The sequence below is a fragment of the Leucopleurus acutus genome (assembly GCF_964270905.1).
Source record: "Leucopleurus acutus genome assembly, chromosome: 9".
Classification (NCBI taxonomy): Eukaryota; Metazoa; Chordata; class Mammalia; order Artiodactyla; family Delphinidae; genus Leucopleurus; species Leucopleurus acutus.
This window is the reverse complement of record NC_139144.1, coordinates 108,295,037-108,314,184: the sequence shown is the minus strand read 5'-3', so window position 1 is coordinate 108,314,184 and position 19,148 is coordinate 108,295,037. Positions and strand designations below refer to the sequence as shown.

The following is a 19,148-nucleotide window of genomic DNA, read 5'->3' as shown; positions in this document are numbered from 1 at the left end:
CCACCAGGCTGCAGGCTCTGCCCTCTCCCACCTCCCCAAGTGCGTTCCTGAGGCTGTTTACCCCGGAAAAGTGCGATGCCCCCCGGGGTCTCCAAAAGGTGGCTTTGGTTTTGTTTAATGGGATCCCCGTGGGTCCTGGAAGCTGGTTCTGATGGGACCTGGTTGCCTCAGCACGAGGCTGTACAGTTCACACCTGCGGGTGGGTGGGTCAGCAGCCGCCAGGCGTCTCTCACCCCAGGGTCCCGCTGGGAGGAGGGGCCCAAATGAAGCCGGAGGAGTGTTTCCTGGCTGTCTGGGGGCTCTCCCCAGGCCTCCGCCTCCCCGTGTGTGTCCCGGGAGCCCCCAGAAGCGGGCCTGCTGAGCCATGCCCTAATTCTACATTTAAGGTTTTGAGGGACTTCCATACTTTCCGCAGCGGCCGCACCTCTGTACCTTCCCAGCAGCGCTGCACGGGGACTAGCTGTGTGGACTGTTTGCTTCCTGAAGGAAAATCGTATTTGTCTTGATACTTTACCTAGGTTGTTAGTTTCTTAAGGTCCGGTTCCGTCGAGTTCTCGGATCTGTCAGACGCTGAGCACGTCCATGAGTCACAGCGACTATCGGATGCTTTGCCTTTGATTTTGTTTCCTTGGGAAACACGGAAGCAGCTGAGCAGTGAGGACGTCCCGGCCTCATCCAGCCCTCAGCCCTGAGCTGAGCTGGGAGTGGCAGCGTGGCAGGGCTGACCGCAGGTCTGGAGGCAGCACCGGTCTGTGGGTCCCTTTTCAATCGGGGGAGCCCCAGCCGCCTCAGTGACCCCGCGTCTCGGCGGTCACCACGGTGGAGCTGCCCTCGCGCACCTGAGCCCAGTGGGTGGGAGGCACCGCTTCCAGGATGGCCACGCGCGGGGGTGGGGAACGACCTCCAGAAGGCCATGGACGCTTCCTGTGGCCGCGGGGGCGACTTGGTCGAGGTGCGGAGTCCACAGAGAGCTGTCGCTGGTGCCCACTGGCTACAGGAGCCACGTGCTGGCCAGCCCCCTTTCTCCTTCCGTCCTGGATGTGGGCTCGGGCAGTCACAATGGCGAGGGTCCTTGAGCTGCCTGAACCTGGAGCAGCTGGCCCTGCTCCCCATGCCCCAGCTGGGTGCTTCTCGTCGCAGCCACACGAGAGAGCTGGCGTGACGGTAGTAAAGAGCACGGACGCTGGAGCCAGCCTGCCACTTCCTGTGTGACCTGCGGCAAGTCGCTCAACCTCTCTGGGCCCTAGTTTTCCCGACAGAGAAAGGGGACCGTGATAGCTTAGACCACTGAGGACTGTCATAGGATTAACCGGGTTGAGTGTGTCAAGAATGGGGCCTGGCACTCTGTAACCGTCCATAAACGTTCACTCTTATTTTGAGAGCGGACATACACGGGACCACAGGGATTTTAGAGAACAAGACACTCCATCACTGCAGCCTAACTATGACGACCACGTTTTCTATGTCAAAAACTGGGATCACGTTCTGAAAGGAGGCTTGTGCTCTGCTGATGACAGACAGTGCAGGGAGGCCATTTGGAGGATCCTGGCTGGACCCGCAGGCATTACGGTGGGAGCTGGGGCTGTAACTTTGGGTGACTCCCGATCCTCTGTGCGAAGTGGGCTGATGGGGCCCATGTGCAGCACGTTCCTGGGAGTATGTCTGGGACTCGACGAGTTATTACAAGTAAAATGCTCAGGAAAGCGCTTGGACGGGAGCAGGCTCTGTTCTTTGCCGTCTTCACACTCTCCCCACGTGGGCGGGCCTGACCTCTGCTTGGCTGTGCCCTGACCCCCAGCACGGCCCCTTGGCCTGGGGCTCAGTACCAAGTTTACCTTCCCAGACCTCGTTCCACTTTGCAGGGTGGGGAGGTGGACCACTGACATTTACAGAAGGGGTGGTGGGGTGTCACCGCCTCCTGAGCCCGGGGGCCGTGGCCCGGCCGTGCTGTGCACGCGCTGCCCCGTCACAGGAGCCTGGAATCGCGTTCCCCGAGAATAGAAACAATCTCGCGGCTTCGCTGCACGAGTGTGTGTGGAGGGTATTCTATCAACTCCAAGAAAAGTTTTCTCTTCTCCGGAGAATTCTTTTCAACAGGGTAGTGGTTCCGGGCTGCTGTTACTTTTCTCTTCTCCAGAAATGTCTGGGGAGGGCTTTTTTCTTGCTGCTGCACCCCTGGGGCTCTGAGGGAACAGTGGGTTCCCTCCTATGCGACGATAGCGTAAGAGGTCCTGTGCGATCAAGGGAGCCCTGGGCAGCACGGTAGGGCAGCTTCCACCTGGAGGGGTGGGTGGGGAACCCCTGGGGTTCTGAGGGGTCCCAGAAGGGGAATCAGGAGAGAATGAAAGGGTGCTCCAGTCTGGAACGTCAGGACACTGGAGCCTGGGGCTCCCCGGGCTGGCCTGTGAGCCCGGTGCAGGTGGCTGTCGATAGACGGGGAGACTGCCTGCCCGTGGACTCTGCAGACGCGGGACTGCAGACCCTGGCTTTGCTTCTCCAGGGGCGAGGGGTGTGTGCGTGCCTGAGGCCTGATTAACGGGCCGCGGGCTTGGTGCTGAGGGGCAGGGATGCCTCTGCAGTGGGGCCCTTGGTGTGGCCTGTGCTTGGCACATCCTCTGTGGTGACAGCTGTCCCGCCGGGCATGCGGGGCGCCTCCAATCCAGAGGGGAGGGCACAGGTGCCCTCGGCCCGTCAGGCTGAGCCTGCGCTCTGAGCACCCACGGGGTCTCCCGCAGGGCCCCGCACAGTGAGGTGCGCCCACGTCCGTGTAGCCCGGGGTCCGAGGCCCCAGGCTGGCCGAGGTGGAGCCGCGAGCGCGGGGAAGGTGAGGCTCGTGCACGTGCGCCCCGCTCTGGGGGGGGCTCCGCAGGGAGGAGGCCGGGCCGGTGCGCCCAGTGCCCTGAGGGGGACACGGCACAGGGTCGGCGTGGGAAGGCTCCCAGCTGCTCTTCTGCGTGTGCACGGCGGGAGTGCGCAAAGCTTGTGCGACTGTGCACACGTGTGGCGGTGTGTGCGTTGTGCACGCACGTGCTCGTGTGCATTCAGTCGTGAGCGTGTCAGCTTGTGTGTGTGCACAGGCGTGTGTGCGAGCCTGTGTGTGTCTTGCTGCCCTGCCTCCCTAGTCGCAGTGGCGGGCGCGGGTCCGGCGGGGGCGTCCACAGCCTGAGCGGCAGAGCTGCGGCCGAGGCTGCCGAGGACCCGGCGCTGCATGCGGGGCGGAGCCGCGAGGGGTCACTGTTGCCGCCTTGTCCTTCCTGCCACCTTCCCGCTGGGAGAGGGGACAAGCAGGCCGTCTTACCAAGTGTGACGGGCGGCTCTGCGTGGAGCAGCGGGCGTGGCCCGCGGGCCGGGTCCCCTGAAGGTGCCGCCGGAGGCCCCGTGGCCGCCTCCTTGCCATGGGCTGCTGTGGACAGATTTCTGTTGTTACTCTCATCCCACGGCTGGTCCCCTCACGAGGGGCATGAACATGAGTTTGGTGCCTACTGTACACAGTGTTTTGAGGACCTGCGTGATGCCACAGCGTGTGATCGCCTGCGGTTGTGGAAAGGGGCGAGGCTGCTGCCTCGCAGGCTCGTGGCCTCTTCCCTGTGAGGGAGGGGATTCTGACGCGGGTGACTCATACTGTGTCTCTCACCGGCCCCATGATTACTGTACAGCCGCCTCTGGTGCACCCTCATTTCCAAGGACTTTATCATCGTGGCGCCTCTGCTGCCTAATCTCTTCTTGCTGCAAAATCAAGAACATTGATCTTGAGGTTTCCAGGGAACCAAGATAATACGTTTACACACGTATGTTATGTACGCGCATAAACTATTCACACAATTACTGAGCAGTTGTGTACGTTGCAATAATTTGTAAACGTGCCCTCAGCTAATTAGCCCACTTTGAGAGTCGAGGTTAGGTGATCACATCGTCTTTATTAATCCCCCGTCCTATGATCTCTTCCCAAAGAGATAATGAAGAAATGTAAAAAAAAGACATATAACAAACAAAAACAGGCAAAGACCTTAGAAAAGGAGGAAAGAGGATGGAATGTTATGGGAGCAAAGAAATATTTACTTCACTGAAATGAAGCCTGCACAACTGAGAAAGGTTGGTAACCTGGCAGGAGCTGCCTGGTGGGCCCAGGCGGAGAGGGTCCTGGAAGGTGGAAGGCAGTCCATCCCAGCGCTGGGGTCTGGGTGGGGGGTCCTCCCATGGTCTCAGGATAAAGATGGCCGTGAAACCGGGGGTGACTGTTCTCAGCAGGTGCACGATTAGGTTCCATAGGCTTTTTTCTTAGAAGGTCCTTTAACGCCAGCCCGAGGCACATCACTGAAGGGACACGTAGCAAAAACAGGTGTCTCAGGGGGAGCCTAAGCCGACTTGTCCCAGCCCATGGCTGCCCGCTGGCCTGACCTGCTGGTTCTGGGTCATTCTCTGAGACACCCAGCACGCAGCAGTCCCTGAAAGCCATGGCATCTTGAGGGTGAAGGCTCAGCGTCTCCACGTGTCCCTCCCCCAAGCAGAGGTGCACTAGGCCCGCCTTCTCCATGTGTGAGGCTGGGAAGTGGATGTGCTCAGGGCGGGGGGTGGCAGCACCTGAGCCTGAGTATGAGACGGGAGGAGGTGCAGTGTTGGCTGAGAAAATATGGGGACACGTGCTCCTCGTTTGCTGTCCCCACTGTGAGCCCTGTTTTGCCTCAGTGATTCGGGTCCTTAATCCAGCCAGGTCATCTGCTGGGAGTTGAAGACTTCTAAGTCTACGTGAGGGTCTAGCTAGTGGTGTTATACATTTCTCTGGGCATCTCTGTTTCATTCCAGGCAAACGCAAGGTCACCAGTTAATCAGATACAGACATTTATTTAATCCACAGTGGCTGCAGAGCGCAGTGTCAGACGCTTGGGAGGTTGAAGGGGCGGGAGCTGTGACGCCTGCCTCCTAGGAGCTCGGGCACTCCTGGACCAGAGAAGTATGTTGGTGCCCAAGGGTTGGGGGGTGAGGGGGGTCTCGTCGACATGGAGATGTGAGTGCATGTGTGTGCACACGCATGTGGTGGTGCGGCTGGCGACACACGCAGTCCCACATTCTCAGGGGAAGTGATCCGGAAAGCTGGTCCAGGAGGAGGCCTTGAGACGGGCCTGCATCGGTGCTGAGGGGATAGTGATGGTTGTGAGTGAAAGTGGCGTTTGCCTGCAGAGGTAGTGCTCCGAGGGGAGCTGGTTGAAACACATGAACAGACAAGACAAACAAGCAGTTTTTTCACATTCTTCCAAAAATCCAGCCAAAAACTTGTTAATGTTTTCCCTTCACAGCGGAAGAAATCAGCCTCCCAGTTCTAGGTGACTGACAATCAGAGTGTCTCTAAACAGAGCTTTTGCTCCCAGAACTTCTGGTCTGTGGTGCTTGGTTGGCTGGGAGATGGCCATCTGCTTTCTCAGGGCCTCAAACATCCCTTCCATTCCTGTCTTTAGACCCATCCAATCTCTGGTCCCCAGAGGCAGTGGGGATCCGTCTTCTGCTCTGCAGAATAAATGGGGGATGTGGGGACAGCTTCAGAGTTCCGCTGAGTTCCCCAAGTTTGGGAAGTCCAGGTCCATGCCTGCATCTGTGGTTGCTGTGGTCACCTCCCACAGAGGTCTGGGGGGTGACTTCCCCCTGGAGGGATGCAGTCTCCCTCCCCTGGAGGCCTGTGGGCAGTGCTTGGGGCCAGTGGCCATCAGGAGGCCGCCGCTGTTTCCCCACCTCTGCCAGCCAGCCTCAAGAGGGCTTTGTTACTACTTTGGAGAAACACACGTTCTATGAGCCGCCTCTCAGAATACCCCCTTGAGCCCAGAGCCTCTGTGGGACACAGACACGGGGGTGGGACTGTCCTGTAGCTGGGCAGCATCGGTGTCCTGCGGGCTCACTTCTGAAAAGGCTACGGGTCTGGCTAGTTCTTCCATCTCCACCGCCCTCGCTGAGCCACCCCCTCTGCACGAGCAGCCCCCTTCAGCCCCGTGGCTCCTGGCAGAAAGCGGCCCCTGCCTGCAAGGCCCTGGCAGCTCCTGCAGCTCCCGGAGGAAGGCCGAGCCCTCCCCATGCCCTTGTGTCTGCCCGACCTGCCCAGCTCGCTCCAGCCTGGAGCTCTGTCACTCTTGGTCCCGGAGCCCCAGTGACCAGGCACCTCCCTCCCTCTGCAGGTCCAGCTCCCCAGCCTGCAGGTCCTCGCCAGCCCTGCGCGGGCCAGCCCGTTCCTTAGGTGCCGCTTCTCTGGGGCCTCTGCCTGTGGCACGGGGCTGCTGCCCCTCCTTCCTGCTGTCCTCGTAGCCTGTCCACTGTGGCCCACGTCACAGTTAGAGGTGAATAATTTGCGTGTGCTTAGCGCTGTGGGGCCATCTGCCCTGTGAGCTGGAAGCCCCTGAGAGTGGAGCCGCTGTTGTCCGTCTTTGCCCCGAGTGCACGTCCCATGGCTGTGCTGCCTGTTGGTCCAGCGGGACGTTAGAGCAGGGCCGTGTCCGGGGGTCAGGGGGCAGCACAGAGCAGCGTGCATGGGGACGAGTCCACTCATTGGAGAGGGAAGGGGCCTCACAGATTCACTGTGGACACGGGACCGGACATGCTCAGAGGTGTGCCGACGAGAGTGTACGCCGTCCTCCAGCGGAAGCAGAGAAAAAAGTAATGAAGTTGTTTGTTGAGGAATAAGTGAGGGAACCAGGTTTCTGGGACAGAGGTATTAGGAACATCTGTTTCTGGGGTGAGTTTAGAGGTTGGAAGAGCAGCTTCCTTGTTCTTGTGGTGAGTTTGGCAGTTAAACAAGTGTTAGAGGCTGTGTGTATCTATACGCACATACATACATGTGGACACCAGTGCACACACATACACATAAACATGTACGTACATGGTAGACACATATACGCCCGTACACACATGGAGGTAGACACATACGTACACAGTACATGTACACATATACACACATTCACATACATATACACAACACACATCTACATACGCTTACACACATTTGCAGGCATGAAAACAGACACATATGTAGACACACAGTACATAGCACACACACGCGCGTACACTTATACCTTGGTGGCCTTTAAATATGGTGGTAAACATGAACGACATTATTGAGAAATGCATTGGGTAAGACAATAATGAGCACAGCACACCTCCTAGAACAGCCAAGATCCAGACGCTGACAACACCAGACGCTGGCGAGGAGCAACAGGGACCCTCCCTTCTGGTGGGGACGCAGAGGGGGCGGCCGCTGGGGACGCAAGCTTGGTGGTCAGTTACAAAACTTGACAGACTCTTACCATAGGATCCGGCAGCTGTGCTCCTTGGCATTTACCCAGAGGAGCTGAAAACATGTCCACACGAAAACCTGCATACGGATGTTTATAGCAGCTTTACTCATAGCCGCCCAAACCTGGAAGCAACCAAGATGTCCTTGGGGAGGTGAATGGGTAACTAAACGGTGGGGTATCCAGGTAGTGGAATAGTGTTCAGTGTTGGTAAGAAAGGGCTGTTGAGCCTCAGAAAGACATGGAGGAACCTGAAATGAATGTGACTGAGTGAAGGAAGCCAGTCTGAGCAGGCTGTGTTCTGTATGGTTCCAACCGTATGACATGCTGGACAAGGCAAATTTATGGAGACAGTGAAAAACATCACTGCTTGCTGGCGTCAGGGAGGAGGGAGGGATGAACAGGTGGGGCACAGGGGATGCTAGGGCAGTGAGAATACTCTGTATGACACTGTGATAGTGGGTACACGTCAGTGTACGTTTGTTCAAGCCCATAGAAGTACAGCACCAAGAGTGAACCCTAACATGAACTATGGGTTCCGTACCCGTATGCTGATGGCGTGTCAGTGTAGGTTCGTCAGCTGTAACACATGCGCCATTTGATGGGAACGTTGGTAATGGGGAGGAGGAGGATTATGGGGAATCTGTGTGCCTTCCTCTTAATTATGCTGTGAACCCAACACTGCTCTGAAAAACAAAGTTTATTAATTAAAAGAAGCTCTTGGGGACAGTGTCGCTGCCTCACCAGCGTGGCTGGAGTCTAGGGGTGAAGAGCGCCCAGGGTTAGCTTTCAGACGATCCAAACAATTAAATAATTAGCTAACACTGATTCTAAAAGCACAAATAATATTATGTATCACGTTATCTAGAGTCTAAATATATGTTTAAAAGAAAGGTTTCAAGAAAATCTGATGAATATTTTTCTTAGAATATATTTACAACGTGTACACCACAAACCAGATTGAAAGAATGAAGCCGTCACACTTGAGAAGGGAGAGAATTTACCTGGAACACTCCAAAACAGCGAGGAAATGTCTTTGCCCGTATTCTCCTCTGTGACAGCCTGAGTGGTGGGGTATCTCCTGCGGGAGGGGCTCTCAGACACGTCCCCGGAAGCGGGGCTGCCCGCAGGCGCTTAGCTGGTCGCTGATACGGACCTGACTTCTCTGCCTGCCACTCAGCTCAGCTACTGATCCCTCCCTACACTCCAGCCTCGGTTTTCTCATCTAAAACGTTGGGTTGGACCGTTTTAATGCTCCTTCCATTCCCTGGTTTCAAGATGTTTCCACCTGAAGAGGGACATGAAAGTTCCGGTGTAATCTGGGGCTTCTCACTCTTCTCTCCTTGCCCCACACCCCAAGCACGCCACCCACTGGCACGCAGTTCTTTGCACGAAACGGAATCAGAGAACAGGGACACTTATTGTCTGTGTTCCAGCCGAGCAGACCGTCCATCTTGCTGGGGGGTGGCAGTGGGGAGGAGACCCTCCGTCCGAGACAACGGTCCCCGGATCACTGGTGGCAGTTGGGTTAATTTCAGCGGCGCTCACCGAGGTGGGGCAGAGGCCGAAGGTTGAACTCCTCACGTGGCCGCTGTCTGCCTGCTCCCAGCAGCCTGGCAGCCCGGCAGGTCGCCTCCCGGATTCTCTGGGCTTTGCAGAGGCCCGCGGAAATCCGGGAGGTGCTTGTGAGAGGACACTTACGATGACTCTGCTGCTTACGCGGGGCGTCCGCCTTACGCACACGTGGACTATGCGAGCAGCGATCGCTGATCAGCTTGGCGCTGGGCAGAGCGCTTCTGCTAATTAAACTGGTTGCATTTGAAAGGCAGTGAACAATGGAAGCGCTTTCCCCCTGCGCCCAGCCCTGGGCGAGGCCCTGGGTCCTGAATTAGCCTTTTGTACCCAAGGCGGTGATTTGAATGTTTGAACCCCCATAGGAAGCTTGTCTCAAAGTGAACAATTCGCTGAATAAAGACTAATTAGGGTCTAAATTAATTAGAAGGTGCGGTTTGAAAAGATGTTGATGAGCAGAGTCTGTCATTTCAGACAAATAGGACAGAGCAGGATAATGGGTCCCCATTAATATCTCACTGTTCCTGGAGCCCCCCTTCTTCACCGCGTTCTGAGGAGGCCCCCTGGAAGCCAGCCCTGCCAGGGCTCCATGGCCCCCCCACCAGCGCCTCCTGCAACCGGGCACTTAGGTTCCTAGGCGTCCTGTTTCTCATCTGGAAGACCGGCCCTGAAGACTATTGACCATTTGGTCACTGGACAGGCAGAAGCAAAGCTTCACATCGAAAGTGTGAAAGTCCCTGCTGGCAAATGACCAAAAGGCGGGGGCTGGGCAGGGAGGGCTGGAAAGTAGACTAAAAACCCAAACCACGCTGAACTCAGCCTTTGCATCTGTGGTTTCCACGAAGCTCTGCTTTTCACCTAAAACACTGTCACTTTGCAGGTGCTTCTGATCCTGGCAGCCCCGCGGAGCCTCGCCGCCGGCCGTGGCCAGGGCTTCCTGGCCGTCTGTCTGTCTCCTCTCTTACCTGACCTGCCTCCCTTTGTTGCAGACGGAGCGTTTGGACGGTGTCAGGAGCTTCCAGCCGTAGACGTGCACCACTACGAAGTGTCGCCAGGGGTCCTGCAGCACCTGACAGCCACCCTGAGGGCGCTCTCCCGCACAGGTACGCAGGCCGGGGCCCAATCCGCGCCCTGCTGCTGGGCCAGCGGCCTCTACGGCGCCAAGTGCTTGGAAGACATGTTGCTTCTTCTTAAAAGCCCTTGGCCTCTTAAGGTGGTGAGGAGTTAGAAAAGGGCCGAGCCAGCCAGTGTGCGATGGGCGGGGGCAGGCGGCCTGGGTCCCTCCTGGGTTCGAGGTGGTCCCGGCAGCCGTGGCTGGCGCTGCCGGTCAGTGAGGGTGGGGGGGTGGCCGTGTGTGTCGCTGCAAAACGGCCGCACCGCCGGAGCCCCGTTCCTCGGTGGCCTCGGGCAAGTGTGCAGTCTTGAATGAGGCCCGGGAGCAGGCCAGGAGCAGCCTCCCCAGGGAGAGACGTTTTCTGCAGAGGATGAACCCTGAGGGTCTGCGCTGTGATTCACCTGCCGCGGCCTTCCCGGGCTCCTGCAGCATCGGGTCTGCCGTGGACCCTCCGAGCGCAGGCATCTCCTCTGGGCACGTGGGACCGTGGCTGCCTCCTGCCCACAGTGTCCTCAGTGTACCGGTGTCCCCTGCATGAGGCCCGTGAGAGGAAAGGCGATCAGGGTCCCAGAGCCCCGGACGGCGCCGAGGGCTGGAGCGCTGACACGTGGCGCTGTGGCTGGCCTGGCCCGTGAGAGCGGGCTTCCTCTGATGACTGCTCCCGCGGGCGGGGGAGCAGGTGCCGTGGGCTGTGCCACTCGCTCCGGCAGAGAAGACACGTGGCGGCGGCGGCGGTGGCGGTCGGCCCCATGCGGGTCCCTTCATGGGTGTTGCTTTTGGTCTATGATGTTGTAAGTGGAAACTGCGGCGTGTGGTGGCCTTAAGTGGAGGTGCTTTGAGTGCCTTTGCCATGGGATACCCTCACTCCGCAGGTCAGGGACCAGGGTGGGGATTCTGGTAGCCGCTGAGTATGTGCATTCCGGAGCCGGGGGGTAACCACAGCATGGGTTTGCTCACCTGCCCCATAAGCCCCTCTGTGCCTGGCGGGCCTTGGTGATGTTTTGGGTCTTCTGGTGTTACTGTCAGTTGAGAGCCGGTGTCCAGTGGTCACGGAAGAGTGTGCTGACGTCCTTTTCCTCAGCGTACAGCTGCCCCGGTAGAAGGCTGCAGGCCCCTGCTGGAGGCTGGGGGCGAGATGAACAGGATGAGTGTCTGGCTCGTGTAGCAGAGTCTTTCCTCCAGGGGACCTGCTCCCACCCATCCTTCAAGGGGCTCTGGTCTGTGACATGGAGGTTCCAAGTGTGGAAATGGTGGAGGGGCTGTGACTATGTTGGCGATTCAGTAGGTGTAGAACTTTCCTGCTGGTGCAGGTCCCTGGATGCTGGTGGAAGGCCCATCTCGTCCAGCTCTAGGAACACTGCCAGCAGCTAACCAATGCCCCAGGCCTCGTGGGCCACTTGCTCTGTGGTGACCACATCCCCTTCTCTTTGGCACTTAGGTGCCCCCACTTGGCCCCTGCCTCCCCAAGGCGCCATCATCCTGGTGCACTCAGGGCCCCCAGATGAATGGAAGCAACTCCCAGCGTATTCCTGACACACGTGGGCATCTCTGTGAGCCCTTCGAGGATGCTGGGACCCATGAACTTATTTCTCGTGCTCTCTGGACCCTCCTGGGGTCATGGGCAGGTCGATTGTGCTGCTCTCTCTAAGCCTTTGGGCACATGCCTCTGTCGCGTAAAAAGGGAGTTCTGGTGTTTCCACTTCACTTCAGTAGGGACCTTGTGTCCCTATTTATGTCAAGCAGCAGTGGAGACTGCTGGAGCCGTTGGCTGGAGAATCTGTGCTTAGGGCCCCACATCAATAAACTCTGCCTGGTCCAATTTCTGTTCATTCCGCCTTGACCTCACATCCTGAAGATCCATCCCCACATGTGTTTCTTTTGCTACAAATTGGCAACATCATGCAATTCTTTCATGTGCTTTGCACTCTCTCTGTGGCCACGCCTCACCCTCTGGGCCTGCTGGGGCTGCTGTCCAGATGCGGGTTGAGATGCACAGAGAGGTGCAGGGTCAGCAGGGCAGCAAGGCCACCGCCTGGGGGGCGTTCTAGGTTCCTCAGGAGAGGAAGGGGTGCTTCTCCCGGCAGAGCAGTTTTGAGGGTTCAGTGTCCCAGCTTGGTTAGGATGTGTCCTTGTATCCCCATCCCAGTCCCCAGCGCCTGTTCCCAGCGCTGTGACAGAAGGCTGTGAAGCTGGGGATCCAGTGTGTATCGCGGTTCGATCTCACGGGGTCAGAATGTGAGATCATTTCAGTCATCTCAAAGGGAGTTCAAGATATATGGAGAGCACTTCATGGAGGAGGTGAAACATAGAGGAAAATAAGTTGTTGTGTTTTTTTGCAGCACGCGGGCCTCTCACTGTTGTGGCCTCTCGCGTTGTGGAGCACAGGCTCCGGACGCGCAGGCTCAGCGGCCATGGCTCACGGGCCCAGCCGCTCCGCGGCATGTGGGATCTTCCCGGACCGGGGCACGAACCCGTGTCCCCTGCATCGGCAGGCGGACTCTCAACCACTGCGCCACCAGGGAAGCCCAGTTTTCAAATTACTAGATTTCATTGTTTTGAGCAGTTTTACATTTACAGAAAGATTAAGCAGAAGGAGTAGAGGGTTTGCATACACTCCCCCGCTTCAGAAGGCTTTCTCAGTTATCAACGTCTGGCTTTGGGGTGGTACACTGACTGCAATTGATGGGTCAATACTGGTACATTATTATCAACTAACATCCATAGTTTACATCAGGGTTAACTTTTTGTTTTGTACATTCTGCGGGTTTTGACCCACGTGTGATGTCATGAGTCTACCATGATGGGATTGCGCAGAGTAGTTTCACTGCCCTCAAAAGCTTCCGTGCCCCACCTGCTCACCCCTCCCTTCCCGCCAGTCCTTGGCAGCCACTCATCTTTTAACTGCCTTTTCCAGAATGTCATGTAGTTGGGCTCATACAGTATGTCACCTTTCCAGATTGGCTTCTTTCACTTAATAAAATGCTTTGACGTTTCTTCCATGACTTTTCATGGCTTGACAGCTTGTTTCTTTTTAGTGCCGAATAATATTCCATTGCTGAGTGACCGATTTATTTATCAGTTGACCTACTGGAAGACATCTTTGTTGCTTCCAAGTGTTGGCAATTATGAATAAGCTGCTATAAACGTCTGTGTGCAGGGTTTGGACATGAGTTTTCGGCTCCTTTGGGTAAATACCAAGGAGTGTGATTGCCGGGTCGTTTGGTGAGAGCACGTTTAGCTTTGTGATTCACTGCCTGCCTGTCTCCTGGCAGCGGGTATGGAGGGGAGTGGAGTTACTAAACCTCTCTGAGGGGCAGTTTCTTCGTCTGGTAAATGTGGATGATCAAACAGGGCTGTTGTGAAGGTCAAACGCTGAAATCAAGTAAAATATTTTAAACCCTTTTATAAACGTAAGTATTTGCAAGTGTTAAATATTATTTATTTGATACTCTGTTTCCAATTTATGGAGCTATCACACAGATCATACCCACCTATTTTTTTTCCAGTGGAATTATTGCAGAGTTTCTGCTAAGTTGGTTAGCTCTGTGCATCAGTTCAAAGGCCAGAAAAACAGCCATTTTCCAAGGGATGAGGATATGTTCTAGTTCTTTCCTTAGAACAGTGGTGAGGATGATGATGATACCACAGGTCCGCTCACTGACCGACGAGCACGGCTGTGCCCTATGGGAGCCAGTCTGGAGGTCCCCTGTGATCACAATGCGAGGGGACAGGCAGGAAGGACCTTCGGGGCCTGGAGCCGCATTCCTGTCCTTCCTGAGCCCAACTCAGCCTCTCCCCGGAACACCTGGTCCCTCCTGGGAACACCCTATTTTTAAGCTGATTCCCCCGGCCAGTCCTGAGCCGGTTGCACTCGGTGTCTTGGGAGCCCTGTGGTGCCTCGCACAGAAGCTGGAGGAGTTCTTTTGGACCCGGGGTCCTGGTTGGGGATGGTGTTTTGACTTCTGCTGCTGGTGGCTCTTTGCTGCTGGGCCACTAGAGGGCGCGCCCGAGTGGCTGGACAGGCCCGTGGCGTTGCGCTCAGTTACTTTGTACCTGGCAGCACGTTGCATTTCCTTCTGTCTTAGCGGCAGTGGAGGACTTGCCATAGTAAGCCCGGAGGTGTTGGCGTGAAATAAGGTTTTATAGGCTAGGTTGAAAAGAAGCATCATGGGGACGTTTGTGCTCTCCTAAACTGCTTGTTCTAGTACTTTCTGGACATGATTCTGTGTTTCTCCCTGGGCCCCTCTGCCGCCTAATGCTGCAGTTCTCCGTGCTCCACTCCCCCTCCGCGGGCGGCTGATTCCGGGACTCCTCTGCCTCGGCCCCCGCTAGCCAGCGTGCTGGAGGTGGCGGCCCCAGGCCTTACAGGTAGGCTCCCCTGCAAACTGCCCATCGTCCTTGGGTGTGAGGGTCAGTTTCTGGAGGTCAGGTCTGCAGATGTTATGGGGCGTAATGAGGGATCTCGGGAAATCATCATCCAGCTGGAGAGTCTGACGCCTGGGACCCATGTTTTCACCCTCTCGTGTGGAAAATCACAGGATGCAACCTCCCTGCCATCTTGCGGCCTCGGCAGCCGCGTCCACGGCAGAGTCGGCTGCGTGTTGCTACCGCTCGGCCTCGTCGCGGCCACTCCTCAGAGATGAGGGTCCGGTCTCAGTGACAGACGGCAGCTTGCAGGGCCTTCCCCTTGAGGAAGGAAGGGGAAATGGGGTTTCATTGTGCAACTTGCTTCTTCAATGTAAATACGTACGTCAAGGAGCAGAATATGTTCACTTTTATTCACTATCCTTGTCTCCTGCAGGTAGCAATGTTTCATAGGTGGACACATTGTTCTCTCGTGTATTAATTATTTTTTCTTTTTAAGATTTTTAGGAATTTCATGTAATGTCTGAAACATTTATATTAACATATTTCCATACAAATAACCCAAAGAAAGTTAAGTATTGGTTATTTTTTTAAAATTTTTTAATTTTTTTTTATACAGCAGGTTCTTATTAGTCATCAGCTTTATACACATCAGTGTATACGTGTCAATCCCAATCTCCCACTTCATCACACCACCATCCCCACCCCCCCTGCGGCTTTCCCCCCGTGGTGTCCATATGTTTGTTCTCTACATCTGTGTCTCAACTTTTGCCCTGCAAACCGGTTCATCTGTCCACATACATGCATTAATATACGATATTTGTTTTTCTCTTTCTGACTTGCTGCACTCTGTATGACAGTCTCTAGATCCATCCACGTCTCAACAAATGACTCAATTTTTTCCTTTTCATGGCTGAGTAATATTGCATTGTATATATGTACCACATCTTCTTTATCCATTCATCCGGTGATGGACACTTAGGTTGTTTCCATCTCCGGGCTATTGTAAATAGAGCTGCAATGAACATTTTGGTACATGACTCTTTTTGAATTATGGTTTTCTCTGGGTATATGCCCAGTAGTGGGATTTCTGGATCATATGGTAATTCTATTTTTAGTTTTTTAAGGAACCTCCATACTGTTCTCCATAGTGGCTGTGTCAATTTACATTCCCACCGACAGTGCAAGGGGGTTCCCTTTTCTCCACACCCTCTCCAGCATTTGTTTGTAGATTTTCTGATGATGCCCATTCTAACTGGTGTGAGGCGATACCTCACTGTAGTTCTGATTTGCATTTCTCTAATGATTAGTGATGTTGAGCATCCTTTCATGTGTTTGTTGGCCATCTGTATGTCTTCTTTGGAGAAATGTCTGTTTACGTCTTCTGGCCATTTTTGGATTGGGTTGTTTGTTTCTTTAATATTCAGCTGCATGAGCTGTTTATATATTTTGGAAATTAATCCTTTGTCCATTGATTCGTTTGCAAATATTTTCTCCCATTCTGACAGCTGTCAAATTGTGTGTCTTAAATTTTTTTCTGAATGTTTTAGGATTTTCAGATTGCACGTTTGACATCATTTTAACCCTATACAGTAAGTTAATATATATTTTGTTATAATTTTCATAGAATAACAGAGAATAGCAATACTCAGTATAGTATAGAAGAGTATAATTTTAAATAGTTATAATTTCAGTATTCCACCCATGCTTTCTTTTTGCTGTAAGAGGAATGCACCTTTTTATTTAGTACATTAAAAAACAACAACAGAGGCACAAAGGTTGTTCCCAGTGTCACTTAGCTGGTGCAGAATTGGGGTTAGAACTCCCAACAGCAGAGTGTAGAACAGTAGTTCTCAAAATTCTGATCTCAGGAACCCTTCGTACTATTAAAAATTATTGAAGACCCTAGAGAGCTTCTGCATTTTTGTGGGTTTAGTGCTATCTGCATTTACTGTCTTAGAAACTTAAAATTGAGAAAAATTTTAAAAGCTGTGTTTTAATTCCGTTTAAAATAAAAATAGTCATAATAAACTTGTTACATAATAACCATAGTAACTCTGTCTTCCAAAACATTTTTTTAAATGTGTTAAGTGTTATGTTTTTATTTTGTTTTAATTTTTTGCATATTTCTTTAACGTTTGCCTTAAGAGAAAACAGTTGGGTACTCATATCTGCTTCTGCACTCATTCTAGGCAATTTCCACCCACATAGCCTCTGGAAAATTCCAGTGTAAGAGAAAATAAAATGAAAAGGGTAAATAGTGCCTTAGTATTTTATGAAAATAATTTTGACCTAATGCCCATCTTAGAGCCTCAGGGACCCATGGAGACCCTCAGGCCACACTCTAAGAACCGCTGTAGAGAGAAAAGGGGGTGGGTTTGGAGTCAGAAGGAAGCAGCAGCTCCAGCTGTGCTCCAAGCGGGCCACATCAGCTCGGCACACACGTTGTGACAGTACCCAAGCTCTCCTGGTTTCCATTTCCCTACCTGTGGAGTGTGGGCAGCACCACACGCCTTTGGTCGGGCGCCCTGGAACCAGACACTGAAACCGAGGTTCACTGTGGTCAGGTCCCTGGAGAGTGCTCAGGGCATAACACCTGTGCAGGTGATGGGAGCCTGGTTGGGCAGAGCGGGGACTCAAGGGCGATGCCGCGCAGGAGGTGCGGAGCGGAGCCCAGAGGAGCTCTGGGTCTGGAGCTGGGCACAACCTTCAGAGGTGACCCCATGGGGCCGCGGGGCTCGGCCTCTGTGCCCAAGGAGGGCCAGGGCCCTGGGGTACGCTCTGCCCAGGAGGAGGCTCGGGGTGGTGACTTAGGCAGAGGCTGTTCCCCATGGCTGCGGGAACGGAGCAGACAAGGCCCCAGCTGAGAACTGCCGGCCTGCTAGTGTCAGAGGCCGAGCCCTGGGGAGGCATGCGTGCAGCACGACTCCACCCCACAGCCACTGCATGGTGTTCCATCGTTTCTCAGACGCACTTTGTGTTCACATCTTAACACCCCTGAAATCAGGGGTGCATCTTACATCAAGAGCACGCCGTCATTTAACCGGCAACATTTTGGCTTTTTCTTAGCAATACTGAAATGGTGGTCTGTCTCAAGATCAAAACTTCTTAGCATGGATGAAGTACAGTAATACCGTCTCATAGGACTGTTCCAGTCCCAGGTGATGCGGGGGGTGCCGTTCACTAAATGCTCAGGAAATGGTGAAGCCCTTTGTCACCCACACTGAGTTGTGGAGAGCCTTCCCTTCCACATGGACTCTCGCAACTCAAGCCGGCGTGAGCTGGGCGGCCGGGGAGGAAGACTGCACGTCCTCAGCGGGATGGACTGCTGGCTCGGTGTGACCATTCTGTGGGTCAGTTATGACTCTAGAGCATTCTATCTCAGGAGCTAGAATGATAAATCAGAATTGGGTACTGTGGTTAACTGCTTGGGATTCTGAATATATACATTTGTTCAGCTTTTTACAGTTGGGCGCAAATTAACACAAGCAGATCGAAAAAGGAAGGTGGGGCCGTAGAGCGTCGCGGCGGGGAGCCTAAAAGCTGCCCTGAGCAGGAGCTGACATCTGCGCATGCTCCGCCTGTGCCGGCTCCGTAACCGCAGGCCCAGTGCTGGGGAAGAGCAGAAATTAAGGCATCAGACGTTCTCTCCGCAGTGTCCCTCCACCTACTCTGGTGTTTTTATTTGCTGTTCCACGTCATTCTAAGTCAAGAAAAATTAAGAAATTATTAGCACGGACTTTTACCATTTGTCTTTATATCGTGCAATTCTGGTTTTAAATGCAAGTATAAGAGCATTTAATGCCCACGCAAAATCACCAAAATTATCCAACTCCTATTTCATGGCTCGAACGTGCATACATGCTGTCCATGTTAGACGGCGGAGACGCTGCTCTGTTTCACTTCTCGACGCGGACACATCCCACCAAGCCCGCCTTCGGCTCCCCCATGGATACGTAGGACCGAGGGAGAGGAACTCTGGCCCCCCTACCATCCCCTCTCCTTCCCTGTCATCATTCAGCATAGATGGCTGGGAATTCGGGGAAGTGGCGGGAACCACTTGGGGATGCGACAGGGCCCCCCTTGTCTGTGTTTCTCGGAACACCGCTGCTTGCTTTCTGTGTGCGAAGTGAGTCCTGGGCAGAGGCGAGCTCGTCTCCAGGGGCCCCCTGGGATCTGAGTTGAGGGCGTCTCCGAGTCGATGTGTGAGCGGGCCAGGAAGGGCGGCAGTGTGTTCATTGCAGTCGCTGATGCACGCGTTTACTAACGTGTTAAGGGGGCACCTCGAGCGTGAGAGGAAGAAGCAGTGGCCGGACTTCTGGGGAACCACTGTCACACCAGAAAGGGGGCGCACAGGAAGGAGAACTGACATCCGGGCAAACAGGAGGTACAGGTGTCGACGCAGCTCGGAGGGGGCTTCCCCCCACCCCCGGTCACGCTCGACGGACTGGAGTTCTCACAAAGACACCCGCCTGCAGTGCTGGGGCTCCTTCATGTGGCGGCCTGGATGCTGCAGGGACCGAGGCAAGGGGAACGTCACCAGCCACAGGGAGATGTGCAGCCGGTCAGCCATCGGTACTCACGTGCTCATCCGATAAACCTCCAAAGCGGAAACGTCGCTTAGTGGGTGGCGTCTGGACACAGCCCTGGCCGGGGTCGGCCCCTGCCTCTCCCTCTGAGCCCGCTTAGTGGGTGGCGTCTGGACAGAGCCCTGGACACAGCCCTGGCCGGGGTCGGCCCCGCCTCTCCCTCTGAGCCCGCTTGGTGGATGGCGTCTGGACACAGCCCTGGCCGGGGTCGGCCCCCGCCTCTCCCTCTGAGCCCGC

General features: G+C 54.8%; 1 protein-coding gene across 1 annotated transcript in view; it reads left to right on the top strand.

Moving 5' to 3' along the window:
• PTPRN2 (protein tyrosine phosphatase receptor type N2) overlaps positions 1-19,148 on the top strand; it is a gene marked incomplete at both ends in the record, with an annotated part of 672,304 nt that overhangs the window by 148,938 nt on the left and 504,218 nt on the right. The window contains one exon of the mRNA XM_082845910.1: positions 9,833-9,946. Coding sequence (XP_082702036.1) covers positions 9,833-9,946 — 114 coding nt within the window. The remainder of the gene's footprint in view (positions 1-9,832; positions 9,947-19,148) is intronic.